At 47.6% G+C, this 17,634-nt stretch overlaps 1 protein-coding gene across 9 annotated transcripts in view; it reads left to right on the top strand.

Annotated features, from left to right (window-relative positions):
- Window positions 1-17,634, top strand: part of dnm2a (dynamin 2a) — a 31,440-nt gene that overhangs the window by 13,381 nt on the left and 425 nt on the right. The window contains exons 8-21 of one of the 9 annotated variants that reach the window (XM_031576145.2): window positions 147-282; window positions 554-621; window positions 1,377-1,515; window positions 3,810-3,896; window positions 4,228-4,298; window positions 5,186-5,239; window positions 5,563-5,614; window positions 7,016-7,048; window positions 11,295-11,405; window positions 14,715-14,824; window positions 14,973-15,084; window positions 15,676-15,840; window positions 16,125-16,345; window positions 16,894-17,124. In XM_031576145.2, coding sequence (XP_031432005.1) covers window positions 147-282; window positions 554-621; window positions 1,377-1,515; window positions 3,810-3,896; window positions 4,228-4,298; window positions 5,186-5,239; window positions 5,563-5,614; window positions 7,016-7,048; window positions 11,295-11,405; window positions 14,715-14,824; window positions 14,973-15,084; window positions 15,676-15,840; window positions 16,125-16,345; window positions 16,894-17,124 — 1,590 coding nt within the window. Of the gene's footprint in view, window positions 1-146; window positions 283-553; window positions 622-1,376; window positions 1,516-2,328; window positions 2,468-3,809; window positions 3,897-4,227; window positions 4,299-5,185; window positions 5,240-5,562; window positions 5,615-6,772; window positions 6,785-7,015; window positions 7,049-11,294; window positions 11,406-14,714; window positions 14,825-14,972; window positions 15,085-15,675; window positions 15,841-16,124; window positions 16,350-16,893; window positions 17,125-17,634 lie in introns of those variants that run through there. The other 8 variants (XM_031576148.2, XM_031576173.2, XM_031576153.2 and 5 more) reach the window with 8 other exon arrangements.

Here is a 17,634-nt window from a genome sequence, read left to right as displayed (position 1 = left end):
GGGGGGGGGGGTTGTTTTCTTCTGGAGTTTTTCGGGAGCTGTGTCATGTAGTTAAGAGGAGGTGTTCGAGGAAATGGTGGTGTTTTTGGAGAGTAGTGACATCTCAGTTGGATGTCACTGAGTGCCGCCCGTCCTCGTCGTTGCAGGATGGTGCAGCAGTTCGGCGTGGACTTTGAGAAGCGCATCGAGGGCTCCGGGGACCAGGTGGACACTAAGGAGCTGTCGGGCGGAGCCAAGATCAACCGCATCTTCCACGAGCGCTTCCCCTTTGAGCTGGTCAAGGTAAGGCCTCACATCTCTCCATCTGAAAGAGTTGAGAAATCTGAATTAAGGATCAGAGTTAATAACGATTGACAATTATGACTGATCATACTCAGACTGCGTCTCCACCAATCTTTTAGCGCAAAAAAATCACATTGCACACTCTGGATTAGTTAAGGACCAGATTGGCGGGTGTGTGTGTTTTGTGTTGGAATATTTCTATGCCCGTGCATGTGTGTGTGTGTTTTGTGGGTTTGACTGACTCAATATCTCCTCTTTGTTCCATCTTCAGATTGTGTTTGATGAGAAGGAGCTGAGAAAGGAGATCAGCCACGCCATCAAGAACGTCCACGGTGTCAGGCAAGTCCAGCTGGAGGCTCCCCACCCCCCTCTAACTTAACTCCCACGCAGCGGAGAGGAGAGGAGTACCAGCCATAGGGAGACGCACTCATCCTTTCATTATGATGTCACTCTGCTCTCATTCCCCTTCTGTTCCCTCTTTCTTTCCCCACCCCTTCACTTCCTCTCCCCCATGTGCAGTCTGATCCAGCAGCACACTCTCCACCATCACTGACGTAGCACTAGGCATGCCACTTGTATGTCTTAGACCCTGTCTTCCCACCGTTCAGTCTCTGGAGATTTTTAGACTAGTGCTTTATGTGTTGATCTTAACATGTGTTATTCTCTCCTCCTTCCCCCATCACCCCCATCTCTCTCTCTCTCTTTCTTTCTTTCTTTCTCTCTCTCTTTCTCTCTCTCTCTTTGCCGCCTTACTGGCTGTCTTCCGGACTTCTCTCTGTTTCTCACAACACAACTCTGCCACCCCTCCCGCCTCTCATGTATACACGTGTTTGGAATGTTTCCTTGTCTCTTTTTTAACGAAATGCTATCAAATTGCTTGTCACTCTTCCTCTCTTCGTCTCTGCTTTCTCTGTCTGTCTTTCACACTGTCCCCATGTCTGCCTGTCACTCTACGTCTGTCTGTCTGTCTGTCTGTCTGTCTGTCTGTCTGTCTGTCTGTCTGTCTGTCCCGTCTTCTGTTGGCTTGTCTGTCGGTCTCTCTGTTTGTCTGTCTGTCTGTCTCTCCGTCTGTCTGTCCTCTTATGCGTTCTCAGAACCGGGCTGTTCACTCCAGACCTGGCGTTCGAAGCCATCGTGAAAAAGCAGATCGTAAAGGTGAAAGCGCCCTGTATCATATGTATCGATATGGTCATTCAGGAGCTCATCAACACAGTCAGGGATTGCACCAGAAAGGTACAGCGGAGGGGGCGGCGGTGGCCTACCACTTCCCTCCTCCTGCCCCCCCCCCCCCCACCCTCTGCCTGGCTACAGGGAGCCTCTGACCAGTCTGTGAGGGGGGACCCCCACTGCCTTGAAGCCCACCATAGGGGGTTATAGTCTGGGAGAGAGTGCAGGGGAGATTGGATGTGGTGGAGATGAGGGATAGGAGTGTGAATGCGGGGGTGGGTGGGGTGGGGGTAGTTTGTGGCAGTGGCAGTGTGACCCCTCTATCAGGCTGTGCGGGCTCCCCTGTGTGTCGTGGTGTGTTTGGGTTGTTGTGGCCGTCTGGTGGATGTTCAGGGATGGTGGTCAGGGACGCACGTCTCGCGATGTGTCTCAGCCGAGCATCTCTAGGTTGCGGTTCGAGGGACAAGCTGCCGGCGCAAACCTCCCCCGTGTCGCTCCTCCAGGCCTGGAGCATAGTGCTCATCTTAGATTACTGGAGGCAGCTAGTTAGGTGTGTTGTAGGTGGTCCGTTTCAAGGGAAGTTTTAGAGCGAGAAGGATGTGTGGAACCGGTGGTTTGTCCCACTTTTGAACCGCTTTTTACAAATCTTGGCCTTGGTGTAGATTATAGATGATCCACTAACCAAACTAAGTTTCTTCTTTTTCTTCTCCCTGTCTGTCTCTGTCTCTCTTTCTTTCTATCTCTCTCTCTCTCTGATGCCCTCTCTGTGATGCCCTCTCTCTCTCTCTGATGCCCTCTCTGTGATGCCCCCTCTCTCTCTCTCTCTCTCTCTCTCTGATGCCCTCTCTTGATTGTTAATCCCCCCACACGGTGCCTCAGAACGGGGCTCTTCACTCCTGACCTGGCCTTCGAGGCCATCGTCAAAAAGCAGGTCCGCAAACTGACCGCGCCCAGTCTGAGATGCGTGGACCTGGTGGTGTCTGAGCTCACCACGCTCATCAGGAGGAGTGCCGACAAGGTAACCAGGCGCTGGAGAGAAACCAAGGCGACGGATGAAAGATTGTCAAGCGGAAAAAGATCTTCCGGCCTTGGGATTGATTCCTGCGCTGTAAACCCCCCCCCCCCGCCTCCACCACCACCACCACGTTCCCTTCCCCCGCAAACACATAGCTCCCTCACCAATCAGTAGGGCCATTCATAAAAGCCGTCATTCCCAGAGCCCTCGGTCACCCTCCATGATTGGGTTTTGGTGCCCAGCCTGGCGAGTGAATATCTCAGCTTTTACCCCCACCAGCGCACCGCCAATCTCATGCAAATCAACTTTGCCAAATTGAGGCGCGTCCTTTGCATTCTCTCCCCCATCTCAGAGCTGCCATCTGGTTCTTGGCTCCTATAAATGATTTCTTCATTTATTCATATCCAACCATCCCCCCCCACCCCCAAACTCATCTCCACGCCCACCTGCCAGAGCTACACACCCTTGGTTTGGTGGTGAAAGATTTATTTTGATCTGGACTACCTTCTCTGACCCTAAACTGTAGGACCTTCTCGTGGCTGTTCAGCTACAGTGAAATGGCAAAGGGGCATTTAAGAGAAGCAAAACAATTTATGACACCTCAGGCTCTGTGTGGAGCCCTCGGGTGTTACCATAGAAACAGAGCTCATGTGCCCCCCCCCCCCTTGGATGAAGAAGGAACTGCACTTGAGTAAAAAAAACACACTTCCACTTGTCTCTAAGTCTTTCATCTCTCTTGTCTTTTATTACCAAACTCTTACCCCCCCCCCCCCCCCCCATTTTCCATTTCTCTCCATTTCTCTGAACTAACATCTTACCACAGAGAATGAAAAAAAAAGTGATAGGAAGCACCATTGCTTCAACATGACCATTTGTTGATTCATTTCAATCCCATTGGATGATGATCCATAGTAAGAGCAGTCTTGCTCCTTTTAAAGCCTCATGTTCAAAATGAACAGGAACATGCCAATCATTCCCTCGTGTTTTCACATGGTCATTCTCAGTGCGTGGTGTATTCCTTGCTGCTTTGGGAAATGCGCGCGTGTGCGTGTGCGTGTGCGTGTGCGTGTGTGTGTGTGTGTGTGTGTGTGTGTGTGTGTGAGAGAGAGAGAGTAAATCCATGTGATTGCATTGAACCGCCGTTAGCCCTTCTACTTAGCACCCCCAGATTTGATCCTATTTGAGTTCACAGAGTTGCGTGCATGGCCGCTAGCTTTGACTGCTGGGTGTGGGTGTGTCTTCGTACATGGCTGCCTGTGTGTGTGTGTGTGTGTGTTTTTATTTGTTGTCCGTGAACTGTGGTGAGTGTGTTCTGCGCTGCAGTTATATGTTGTTGGCTCTGCAGCTCACCGCCTACCCCAGACTGCGAGAGGAGACGGAGAGGATCGTCTCCACCCATGTGAGGGAGAGAGAGGGCAAAACCAAGGATCAGGTGAGGCTGCAGGAAGTACGGCGTGCTGTTTAGGACACTTCAAACCAGGCCACCCTTAGGCCGTTACATTACATTACGTCAGTTGTATTCATTTGGCTGATGCTTTTTTTTTGTAAGTGACAGGGAAATAACCAAATCGAACAGAAAACCTTTCCCATTCCTGTCATGATATTTGAGACGTGTCCTTTCTAAAGTCTCTTCAGAGACCTCTACCCGTCTTCTTGTTGTTTCCCCTTCTTTGTGTTCTGACACTGAGGATGTTTCACGTGTTACAGGTGTAGTCCTCTGTGTTGGATTAGCAGTCATGCTGACTCTTTTGGTTTGGTTTTAGGTTCTTCTGCTCATTGACGTCGAGCTGTCGTACATCAACACCAACCACGAGGACTTCATCGGCTTCGCTAAGTATGGACTTCTCTGCATCGTCTCCTTCACCTTTGGTTCCTAATCCCTCCTTTTCCACCCAAAGCCCGTCTCCCAGTCCCTGATAGAAGTGTGTGTGTTTTAGAGAGAGAGTGACTGTGTGTGTGTGTGTGTGTGTGTGTGTGTGTGTGTCTGTGTGCGCCGCTTTGAGCATTAAAGAGTGTACATTAACCCCCCACTGCTTGTGTTGAAATGTTCTGAAAAACTGACCTTAAGGATAAAGCGCTGTGGGAGAGCCAGGGTCACCCTTTGTGGTGTTGCTCTTGGAGATCTGAAGTAGTCCTGAATTCCCCTCCATGATTCTAACAGAATAATTTGACAAATGTTTTTTTATCTATTTATTTATTTATTTGCTTCTGTCATTTGTATTAAAAAATGGTGTCACTTTAACCCCCATGAGTCCTACTGCACATGGCCTGCCTGCATCTGCTGTGATGCTGGATGATGTGAACTTGGTTGGAGTTTAGAATGGCTAATTCTGAGCTGCTGTGTGCTCAGTGGATGTAGCCTTTATTAATATGATTACCATGAGAACTCACTGCATGGTGTTCATAGATCCCCATTTTTAGCAAGCCAAAGCAGTTGATGTGTTGCTGCACGAGGCCCCCCAAAGGAAAGGTCTACAGTTGAATAGGACACCTTTGATTTGAACTGGAGTGACTGTAGTTGGAGGTGCGCTAGCTACCGGTTGTGTCAGGCGACCCCCCCCCCCCCCCCCCCGTCGGACCAATGCACTCCGCATCTCCGGGTCTGTTTGCCTGTAGAGGGGCATGAGCATGGGGTGTGTAAGCATGAGGCGTGAGCACGGTGCGGTTTGCGGTGCCAGTGAGGTGTTTGTTGTTTAACGGTTCTCGTCACGTCACTTTCAGCCTTGACTGGGTGGCTGGCAGGCTGGACGATGGCGGCTTCCCGCCCAACAACAGGTGCGCGTCCCCGCTCCACGACCCACACACATTGGGGCCACTGTGCCCTCTCCGCCCCTCGCAGGTGGTGTTCAGCTCAGCCCCCTCCCAAAGACCCCCCCCCCTCCCAGCCTCTAGCTTACTCTGATACCTGACCGTCAGGGGAATAGGTTTTGCCGCAGCTAAATATCAATTTTGTTCCTCAGACGTGAGATTTGTAATGAAATGGTGCTGAGGGAGAAGATGCTTGTCAACTTCTACCTTCTGTCTTCTGTCTGTCTCTCTCTCACCTGTCTGTCTCTCTCCATCTGGCCCTGGTCTGACTCGTGTCTCTCTCTCCACAGCGCACAGCAGAGGAACATCCATGCGAACAAGAAGAGGGCCATTCCTAACCAGGTATGGGCTTTTTGTCTGGGCACTCTGACCCCCAAATGACCCCACCCCATCCCCCCCCCATCATCACTGGTCAGATCCTGCCTCTCCCCATTGTCATGACCCCTACTGTAAATCCCCCCACCCACCCACCCCCTGATCCTTAAAATCACCAGTCCTCCAAATACTGATTACATATACAGTACATCCCCTAATATCCTCAAGACCTCCAGTTAAACCTCCCACCAACCCCTAAAACCCTTACTTTGAATCCACTCGATGAATGTTTTATATTTTTGTTCCATTTTCTGTGTCTCCTGATGGATATTAAAGATGACCGTGTGTGTGTGTGTGTATGTGGTGGAATCTCTTAAAATGTCCCTGCACAGCCCCTCGGTCTCCCTGATCAGATCAGAATGCTCCATGTCCCAAAGAGAGCAATCCTGAACCTGAGGGATCTCCGAGTGTCATTTTAGAGAGGGGGGAAGTAATCAGCAATCAGTAGATGTCTACACCCTCCCACCTCCCACTACCCTCCCCCTGCTTCTTTGCATTACAGGAATAGAACTTCTACTGCTAACACGGCTTGTGTTAATCGTATGTTTGCATGTTGGCACTCAACAGGCATGATTCCCCCGCAGCACGGAAAACAAATAATCACAGTATTATTTTGTTTTGACCCCTTTTTTTGTCATGTCGTAATTAACTGATGCTCTTGTTTGCTGTAATTCAGACTACTGTGCATGGAACCAGTTGCCATTAATGAAGTTGCCAATTGTATTGAACTGGTGTGTGGAACTTCAAGTGAATCTAATTGCACGTAACTATTCTCTCTCTCTCTCTCTCTCTCTCTCTCTCTCTCCCTCTGTCTCTCTTTCTGTCCCTCTGTTGTTCTTTCATTCTTCTTTGTTTATGTCTCTCCATCTATCCATATATCATCTCTCATCTCTCTCACTTACTTCACCACCAATGTCTTCTCTCCATCATCTCTCTATCTGTGTCCTCTTTCTCATCACTTCTCTTCCTCCCATCACACTTTTCCTTGTCTCTCTCTCTCTCTCTCTCTCTCTCTCTCTCTCTCTCTCTCTCTCTGTCTGTCTCTGCATTTTCTTTCTACTGTAATCTGCTCTGCCATCCCCTTTCCCCTTGCCCCCCCTTCCCCTCGTTCCAACCACACTGCAGGGTGAGATACTGGTAAGTACTCCTCAAAACCATACCTCTACAACCAGTCAGAGTTGACCAGTAGGGGGCACACCTGACAGGAGAGCCGAGGCCATAAACAGGGCAGCAGTCCAGACCTCCTCAGGGAGGCAGGGGAGATCAGAGGCAGGAGTCTGGACCTGGGTCCTCTTTCCCACCACCCCTCTTCTAGGAGAGAACCACTGGGAGAGGCCAGCAGGCTGACGGTGTTTCTCTTTCCAACAGCTAGGTGGCCTCATTGAGGGCGAACCGGAAAAGGTACAGCCCCGCTGGTACTAAAAGATGGAACCCAGACAAATGGCAATCCGCTAACATATTGTCTCTTTTTTTTATTGTCTCACCGTCACCAGTAATCGGTGACTTCGTCACAAACTTCCAGCCCACTGTACGCCCGTTAATTGGTGTGCGTACAGTAACAATCACAAGTAATTTGTGTAATTGTGCACAACTACAACAATGTGACTAACCAAACAAACATCCACCACAGCATTGCCTCTGCCTGTATGTATGTTCAGTGGCAGCCAGGCCAGGTGTATTTGTGTGGCGCTGTGGTCGGGGGTGTGTTTGTGGAAGGGGACCAAGGCCTCTGCGCTCCTGTGGCGGTGGCAGCACCCCTGCGGCTCTCGACTGGTGTGGGGGAAACCGAGTTTGCCTTGTGGAGACTCGGCTGCAGCATCTTCGGCAGGGATAGAGTGGGTGGGAGAGGGAGGGATGAATCAAAGGAGCTCCCAGCGAACTGATTCACACATTATCCAATCAGACACAGGGAACAGAACTCATTACTATAGTCACTCGCACATGAGCCAATCAAATACTGCAAACAGAAGTGATTATCACAAACATGTTCTGCGTATTGATGTCTTGTCTGTGTTGGTCTGTGACCTGTCATGGAGACGTTCCCTTCTCCACCGATCTGTGTATTTTTGCGTTCATTCATTATTCTAAAATTCTGTAGTCATTAGGTAAATGAAAAGTAATTTGGAATTTAAAAATAAATATTGTCTCTTGCATTCTTTCCTTTTTTTCATTATTCCCTTCTTTATTGGTTTTTACACTGAGAAACAGGAAGAACTATTTAATGTTGTTTTTTATTTATTTTTAATTGTAATATGTAATGTTCTAGTACTCATAGCCAGAAGTATTATTTCATCGGAGTTGTGCAAGCATTCCATGGGCTCAAAGTAAAATAGCACCTTAGTTGTTGCAACACTAATTGAAGGCAACTGTGAAGATATAGAAATGTGTTCTTTTTAAAAGCACCAAGAGCATCGCGTGCGGAGAGTAAGACACTAAGGGGCAGCGTTCCCTCTTCATTAGCTCACCATGAGCATTCAGGCCACTTGTGCGCTGCAGGAGAGAAACAGAGCACAGTAGCTACAAAGCACATGTTTTAGGCCTAGAACAATCAATAGGTAGGTATTTAGTAGTGAGAACTTAAATTTCATCAATCGCTCATGCCCATGTTTCTATCTTCTTTTAGCCGGCATTGAGTATTGTGTTTCGTGAGATTAGGACTTGTAGGTAATTCATTGAATTCATTGTGCATGACAACCGTTTAGACCCAACGTTAATATCTTCTAGTTTAAAGTGTAAATATATCCCCAGCTCTGACCCTAACTCGACCCACTGCATAATAAAAAAAAAAAATGATAGAGTGGGCAAGGCGGGGAGGGTTTTAGAGTTTTACCAGGCCTAGAGTCTATGTAAATCATGAGTTAGATATGTACCAGCTGGTTGAATCAGCGTCATCATTGGCCTTGGATGATTTTGTCAGTATTAACACCACCATTGATGTGTTACATCATTCATGTACAGTCATCTTGTTTAGTTCACAGCTCAAAAACAAACACACTGAAGTGAATACTTGCACCTTAAAAATCTTCTGTTTCTCTGCGTTAAAACCAATCAGGAAGGACGGGCATTTTTTTCTTTTTCATTTTCCCATTACAAAAAAGAAAAAAAGGAAGAAAGCAAAAGTACACAGACTTCCACATCTTCATGTCTTCGTTCCTTTATCTGCTGATCACACGGTTTCATTGATAAACACGTTATCAATCCTTATTTGAAACCTGAACTAAGGTTAAGTGAGAGGGTTGTAATCATCAAAAAGAATTGATAATCCAAAAATGAAAATTCTGTCAAGGCATTCTCAACCTCATGTCAGCAGAACTCCATATTTAAGTTTCTTCTTCTGTGTAACACAAGATGAGTTAGACAGCGGCAGACCATGTTACCATAGCAATACAGGGAACCGTGGTCAATTCGCCCTGGTCACCTTCGGACACTTCTGTACTTATCTCATTTTGTGCTGCTCCGAAAGCCAAACTGCTGGCATGAGCGATCGAGAAGACAATTGTTGAATTTTCAATTTGGTGGAGAAACTACTCCTCTAACGTAGTGGAGTGTGTGGGCGTGAACTTAAGAGAAGACTCATACTTAAGAAAGAGGTGAGAACCCAGGAGATTGGTGCTAATTTATTCTAGTTAATGCTGCAGCTTAATTATAAACCAAGGAAATCCGACACAGACAGATTGCCCTGTTGGGATGGGTAGGCTCCTGTGAAAATCTCATTAAACCTCAATTTACACTCTGATTCACTTATACCCGCCCTTAATATTTGAAAGTAATTGAACTGACAGTCGAGTTTCTGATCTTCTGTGCAGTGGTTTGGAATTAGGGAGCAGCGAATTAGTGACTGAATTGTCAAGTGGATGTTCGCGAGACTGTCTTGGAATATTAATTTGTACTTCAGTGAGTCAGTTTGTCATAGAATCGTAATTGTTTTCACTTAAGAAATTGGACTCTGGATGGCCCAGTTTTTCTCTCAGGATGAAAGGGGTTGATTTGTTTGAGTTCTGCTATTTTCCTGGATGGTGTCCATTTGAGAAGAGCTAAATGAAATGGTTGCCCAGTCAGATCTAAAGTACGATTGGCAGAGTAAGCATTCACAAAAATTGTGTCATAGCTACAGATACTGGAAGAACCGGTACATCAGAGCTGACTGGTCCAGCTTGGTCGCCCTATGGAGTAGGCTTAACCAAACAATGAATGGAATATCTCTCCTCCTTCTCACACTCTCCTTTCTGTTTGTCTGTCTGTTTCTTTGTCTTAGCACTCCCCCTTGCTCACTTAAAACACACTCCTGTAGTATTTAATGGGGATGTCAGGCGTTGGCCTGTGTTTATGGGATGTGGAAGACCGTTCCCCACCAAGGCAAACTGGAAGTTTGGCTCTGCTGTCTAACCCCCTTTGCTTGTTTTTGTTGGCCTTCTCACACACTAATGAATCTCTCCTACAGCCTCACTCCAGAATAGTTTACAACATGGGGGGGGGGGGGGGGGGGGGGGGGGGGGGCGGGGGAGCGCGAGGAGCGCTACTAGCCGTTCGGAAAGAGAGCCTCATGGATCATCACGTTTGTGGGACACCACATCTGTGTAGTGGTTAACTTTTTGATGTCATGGGGAGACCATCTTGCATACCTGCACGCTATCCATCAACTTCTCTAGTTGTTTGATGGAGAACATTTAAGATTTCTCCTCAGTGCTCCGCTACTCTTCCTCTTCGTTCCCCTTCACTGTTTTCCTCCTCTCTCTCTTTTTAGAAAATCCCTCATCGTTCTTCCCCATAAACACCTAATGAGCTATAATGGCCCCTATCTACCAGTGTGTGTCTCTCTCTCTCTCTCAGACCTCCTTTATCCCCCCATTCTCATCTTCCTTTATCCGTCAGTGAGTCTCTTGTCCTCACACTGGAGTGTGCGTCAGTGTCCGGTTAACCCCACTAACCCAGCTTGTTTTTGGCTAATGTTGTTCTGTAGGCTAGTCACCCTCTAGTGACCCCTCAGTTCGACCTCTAACATACCACAGCTGACCTTTTAAACTAACCTCCTACCGCCATGTGGTCCAGATGGCAACTCACTATATCCCGTCCCTCTGCCTATAGAGATAGGTGGAAAAGAAGAGACCCAGCCTCTCTGCAGCGTTTGTTTCTTTCCTCTTGATCTCTGAAGGCCTCTGGAAGCGTTCAGCACCCTTAGCTATTTTAATGAGGTTGTGAGTGTTGTAGTTGGTTCTGTAAAACCAACACAAGGATCGGGTCTGCTGTTTTTTATGGTCTCCTTCATGTGCTTGGTATGTCTTTGAACCGTGGCCCATAGCTCTGCTGCTGTTTTTGCATTTGCTGTGAGGGCTAAAGATTTCATGAAGTATTTTTGACATGTTATTTCATCTAGTGGATAAGTACCACCGCATTGGCTTGCTCTGGTTGGAGACTTTTTTTAATTTGTTTTAGTAGTAGTAGTTTTAGTAACAGTATTGTAGAACAGTATTACATGGTAAGTATTGCTCCCTGGGTCCCCTGTCTGAATGTTTGTCGCCAGGGGTGAAGATTGTCCTTGTGAAACTGAGGCTCATTAGTGTCTCCTGGTCCCTCCTGCACACCCCATACCCCCCCTCACCCCAACCACCCTGCTGCCCCCCACCCCACCCCCCAATTCTTTCCACAGGTGATCCGGAAAGGCTGGCTCACCATCAACATCAGCATCATGAAAGGAGGATCCAAGGAGTACTGGTTTATCCTGACTGCGGAGTCATTCTCGTGGTACAAGGACGAGGAAGTAAGCGCCATCTCAGTTTTATTACCACTCCTGCCATATAGCTGTCTTTCTCTCCTCACACTCAGTCTTTATCTCTCACTCTGTCCACTCTTTCGTTCTCTTTCTCTGGCTTTAAGTCTTATCTCATCACATCATTAGTCATAAAGGGAGGTGTCATATTTCTCATGTACATTTTAGTTTAGTTAGTAGGTAGGTAGTAATTTGTTTTACACATTTGATCCAGGTGAAAACCCTTTTTCCATCTGCGATCTTCTCTGCGGATGTGAGTGTGAGAGAGGGCGTTTTTGTGTGTGTGTCCCAGCCCAGCCTAACCAATGTGCGGACTACTGTTCAGCCATAGTGTAATGAACAGGTAGTCTGAACACTGGGCAGGCGGGGGGGAGGGAGAGCCGCTGGGGGTGGGGGTGGTGGTAGGGGGGGGTTTAGCAGGTTGGCCTGGCCTCCGGTCAGTGCCCTAGAGACAGCAAAGAAGGGGGGGGGGGGGAGAAAGTAAACACACTACGCAACCCAACACTGATAAAGTTACAACACACGCACACACATACACACCAACATGCATATCAGCACACACACACACACACACACACGCACAAAATAAAAAAAGCACACAGATACACACACAGAGAAACACATTCTTATTGGTGCAGCGGTCAACGTGCAGCAAGAAAATTATGGAGGAATGACCTCATGCTAGGAAATGGAAAAGTCCCTTACTCTGTGGTTACCACTCATGTCTGCCTTTTAGGAGGTCTAAAGCCTCTCTAAACTGCCTAGATTGACTAGTGCACACTACATTTGTGCACTAACCAACGATCATTATAACTTTAAACCATTTCAGAGTTGCATAGCTCATGTAATATATTTATTTATTTACATTTTTATGTTACATGTCTCTTCTGAGATGCATTTTTTTTCTTCTCTTAAGAAAGAAGTGGTCTGTAGTGTCCCTTACTGTACAAATTCACAACATACTCTTGGCACTTAGTGTGCCAGATGCACCCAATGTGCAGTGTTAAACCGTCTCCAGTACACTTACCACCAGTGTCGCACTGAAGACCGCCAGTTGTGTGGCCCAGCGAGGTCCACTTCCACAGCAAAACCCCAAGAGCACAACAGATGAGTCCTCAACTGTCCCCGAGCAAAGGGGAAAAAATATCAACGCTTAAATCAAGAGCATTTGCACAGCTAAAAGACTGATGTCTCCCCGTGCCTTTCGAGCGGTTCTCCTCAGCAAGAGTGGGACGAGGGAAAGAGGGAGGACGGTCGGTCGGTGGTGGAAGCTCACTGACGTGGCAGGCGCGCTGAAATGTTCCAGCCGGGATCTGACTTTGGAATTTGCAGGAAATCGTACTGGGTTACTAGGGGGGTTGGGATATGTGTGAGGGAGTGTGTGTATATGTGTGTGTGTGTGTGTGTGTGTGTGTGTGTGTGTTTTGGGCGGCAGTGGGGGGGTTGGTGGTGTTTCTGTGAGTGATGTAACTGCTGGGACTGGAGCTCTGTTCTCTGTGTTAGTGCGGACATAAATGCTTCCAGATGCTTCTTCTCAGCAGTCAAGGCGGCTGGCAGTGCCCCCACCCCCACCCTGGAGCAGACCCATGCTCCTCCTCTCCTCATCCTCTTGTCTAGCACATCCATATGGTGGGCTACAGACAGACACCCACCCTCCTCTTCCTCCTCCCCATAAAAAAAGTCACAGGAAATACAATTCTTACTCTGTGTATGAATGGTGGACAAACAGAAACTGCTGACTGCAGATTTCTTTCTGTCTTTTTAAATTTGAACATGTTTGGCTGTAGTTTGTGGTTATAGTCTCATGTGAATGTTTTTTCTTTTTCTTTTGAAAGATCTGCTACCTGTTTAAGAGCAAACCAAAGTTATTTGTATTCTCTTTAGTGGCTAAAACTCTCTTCAGAGTCTGATTAAACAGCACAACCGTTAGCCCTAGCCTACCATGGAACTTCATAAGCCAGGTCCCTTCAACAATAGTTCTGACTTGAACAACTTCATATACCACTTGGCTTCACAGTAGCTTAGTGCTGCCAAATCTAACTTGCCATGTAACTAGTCTGGAAACCTTCAGTTTATCCAGGCCAACCTATGGGAAGGGGCTTGGCTTGGGATCCAAAGATGGCGCTGAGATTTAAAAGCGTGCCAATTTACTGCAAACTCTAACCTCTCTCCAGCCTCACATGAATCGGGCAGAACTAGTGCTGTCAAAAGTAACGCATTCAAATATCTGGGGGCATCCAACATACCACTGACCGGGAGCTTAGTTGAATTCACAAGCTTGCAAGTTTATTGAGCACTTCAACATTCTACATCCTAACTACCGACTGGCGGACCTAGTCGCCAGCTCCCCTCCAACATATCTACATCCCCCAAAATTCTGTCTCTCTTCTTCTCTGCTTCTCCATGTCTTCATCTCAATCCCTATTTCAACATCTAAAGTCACTTCACACTGTACATTCTACACATAACTATAAATAGAATATATAAATATATATATATATATATAATAGAATATATAATAGAATATATATAAATTGCAAAAATTAATTAGCTGTTTTTTTTTTTTATCGATTGACTGCACTAGTCAGAACTTGACTATGTCATAATTGGATCTGTTTCATCAGAAGTCAGATTGATCGATAATGTTAAACTTGTGCAGAGGGTTCAAGGCCTCTCCTAAGAGAAAAGGTCATGTCTCTGCTCCCTACTGGCAAGAGATTGATTGGCACAATATGCTTTGAGATAATCCAATTGCTTTTAGTGGCATGTTGTTCTACTCCAGTTAGTGATGCACTGGACCCAAAATACATTGTTGTGTATTTTCAAACCTCCAAAGAATAGTTACATTTTAGGATGACATTGCTAGCTAGCCTTCACAAGAGCGAGAGAGAGAGAGAGAGAGAGAGAGAGAGAGAGAGAGAGAGAGAGAGAGAGAGAGAGAGAGAGAGAGAGAGAGAGAGAGAGAGAGAGAGAGAGAGAGAGAGAGAGAGAGAGAGAGAGAGAGAGAGAGAGAGAGAGAGAGAGAGAGAGAGAGAGAGAGAGAGAGAGAGAGAGAGAGAGAGAGAGAGAGAGAGAGAGAGAGAGAGAGATAGATAGATAGATAGATAGATAGATAGATAGATAGATAGATAGATAGATAGATAGATAGATAGATAGATAGATAGATAGATAGATAGATAGATAGATAGATAGATAGATAGATAGATAGATAGATAGATAGAAATGAAAGCAAGCTGGTCCCCTTGGTCTGAACCATGGGTTTTGCTCCACACCCTCATGAACCCCTTCCTCTGCGCACAGGAGAAGGAGAAGAAATACATGCTACCCCTGGACAACCTGAAAATCCGGGATGTGGAGAAAGGCTTCATGTCTACTAAGCACATTTTTGCCATTTTCAACACTGAGCAAAGGTCAGGCCTGTGTTTGTGCTTGCGTGCGTGTGTGTGACTGAACTTCTGTGTGTCCGGGCAGTAGTTTTTTTTTTATTTATACAGCAACTGCAACTGCCATACTTGTGTTGTGCCATATAGGAGAGACCTGTATGTGCTATTCCCACAGGAACGTGTATAAGGACCTGCGTCAAGTTGAGCTGGCTTGTGACTCCCAGGACGATGTTGACAGCTGGAAAGCCTCTTTCCTGAGGGCGGGCGTCTACCCAGAGAAGGATCAGGTGTGTGTGGATGTTCACGCGCATCTACACGTGGATAACATGAACGGAACAGAACAAGCATAACACCTAATCAGAGACACACAAAGAGAAGGGAGCGTTCACACCACTCCACTTTGCCCTGAAAACCAACACGTCATGCTGGCTGTGAAACCAAACACACTCTACTTTTCATGGTCCAGATAAATGTCTCGTGTTTGACATTGGCCAGTAGTCAGTAGTCAGGTCACAAAATCCCTCTGCGAAATGTCCAGAGGAACAGTTGCCTCAGTTACTCAGCTGTAGATATGTTGGGTCAGTACCAGTACCTGGTTCTGTAGCCCTGTAGTTCTGTTCCTGCATGTGGAATTGCATTCCTGTGGTTCTACTGGTATAGCAAGGTGCTAACAACACCAAGGCTATGGCCTAGTTACTCTGGGAGCACACCTACTGATAGAAATGTGTAACTGTACAATGCTAAAAGTCACTTTGTAATGAAGGTGTCTGTGAAATGACTAAATGTAGAGTTACGGTGTAAATGTAAGTAAACACAAGTATACACCAAATGTAAATAAATGTAAGTAAACACAAGTACACATGCGACTGTAACTGTAGGTGGACCAGGAGGAGGCCTCGTCATCGGAGACCCTCTCCATGGACCCCCAGCTGGAGAGGCAGGTGGAGACCATCAGGAACCTGGTCGACTCCTACATCGGCATCGTCAACAAGACCGTCCGCGACCTCGTCCCCAAAGCCATCATGCACCTCATGATCAACAGCGTGAGTGAATAAGAGGGCAGATGGGTGGGTGGATGGGTGGGGTATATTGATGGGTGGGTGGGGTATATTGATGGGTGGGTGGGGTATATATATATATATTGATGGGTGGGTGGGTCTGGTATATTGTGGGCTATATTGATGGGTGGGTGGGTGGGTTATATTGATTTATATTGGCGGCTGGGGAGGACATGCTCCAAGTACGGTCCAAGTTGTGGTGAAATGTAGTCCGTCAGTGAGTCTGCTGTCTCTCTCTCTCTATCCTCCCTGGCCTCCATCCCACCCAGACGAAGGAGTTCATCCACTGCGAGCTGCTCTCCTACCTGTACAACTCCGGCGACCAGAGCAGTCTGATGGAGGAGTCGGCTGACCAGGCCCAGCGACGGGACGAAATGCTGCGCATGTACCACTCCCTCAAGGAGGCGCTCAAGATCATCGGAGACATCAGCACCACCACCATTACCGTGCCCGTGCCCCCGCCCGTAAACAGCGGCTGGATCGAACCAAGGTGAGAGCAGAGGGGCCGAGCCCCCCCCCCCCCCCGCCCTTCCCCATCATAGTGGATTCATTCTCACACTCTTTACCCTTGAAACAGGTAGGAGTGTTTAGAGCGTAGCTTGAGCACAGTGTGTGGAATAATGTACATGTGATTTTTTTTTTTTTTACTGTATTGAATGCGTTCAAAATGTTAACGCAACCATGTTTTTTCTTCATGTTTTAGTAGTTTTATACAGTCATCGTGTGTGTTGCAACAGTTGCATATTCAGTTACTCCTTAGTTTTGTAAATACTGCAGAGATTCGTTTCTTATTTGTACTTCTGATGAACTATAAGTAGGTGAATAGATGAACTGTGCTAATGAATGACTACCACTCTGTCACTGCATTCCTAAGTGATGCTATGTTTGAACACCGTGTTTTCTGTTTCTCCGTTTCTCCTCACCCTCCTTCCTTCCTTCCCTCTCTTCCCTCTCTCTTCCTTCTCTCCATCTCTGTGTCTCTCTCTCTCTCTCTCGCGCTCTCTCTCTCTCTCTCTCTCTCTCGCTGTCTTCCTCCAGCCCCACAACTCAGCGCAAGCCGGTCGCAGCGGCTCCCCATACCAACCGGCCCCCGGCGGTGAGGGGTCCGACACCGGGCCCCCCTACCTTGATGCCCATGGCCGCTCCCCCCATTCCCTCTCGCCCCGGCCCCCCCGTCAACGCCTTCAGTAACAACAGCTTCCAGGACCCCTTCAGCGCCCCCCCTCAGATCCCCTCGCGGCCCGCCCGCATACCTCCAGGTGTGCCCAGGTAAGACGCCCCTCCGTCACCGCTACGCCCACCACCACCACCACCACCACCACCACCACCAACCACTGTGCCAACTGCAGAGGTTGTACTGCGATGCCACTCTGATATGGATTTCCACACGATGCTAAAGCTCTCCTCCCTCATCACATGCCCGCCTGTCTCCCGTTGGCCCGCGTGGTGGCAGCGCTGTGGGTGCGGAGCTCTGAGTGCCCTTGTGTTGGGGTTGCTGTGCGTTCTGCAGGCATCAGATGGCCATTCACTCTCCACCTTTCATTTCTCTGTGAACTTTTCTCTGTGAAACTTTTCTCACTTACGCCCTTAGGCTGATAACGCAGTGTATGCATGTGTGCATGTGCTCACTTTCGGTTCCTCCCTCTTTCTTCCTTTCTTTTTCTTCTCTTTCTTTCTGTAATTTTCTGTTTGTCTCTACTTTCTGTGTTCGTTTAGTCTCTCTCTCTCTCGCTCTCTCTCTCGTCGCACCCTCTCCTTCCTTCCTCACTCTTCATTTTT

This window comes from Clupea harengus, chromosome 1 (assembly GCF_900700415.2).
Source record: "Clupea harengus chromosome 1, Ch_v2.0.2, whole genome shotgun sequence".
Classification (NCBI taxonomy): domain Eukaryota; kingdom Metazoa; phylum Chordata; class Actinopteri; order Clupeiformes; family Clupeidae; genus Clupea; species Clupea harengus.
The sequence above is the reverse complement of the archived record's forward strand: the minus strand, read 5'-3'. Positions and strand labels throughout refer to the sequence as shown.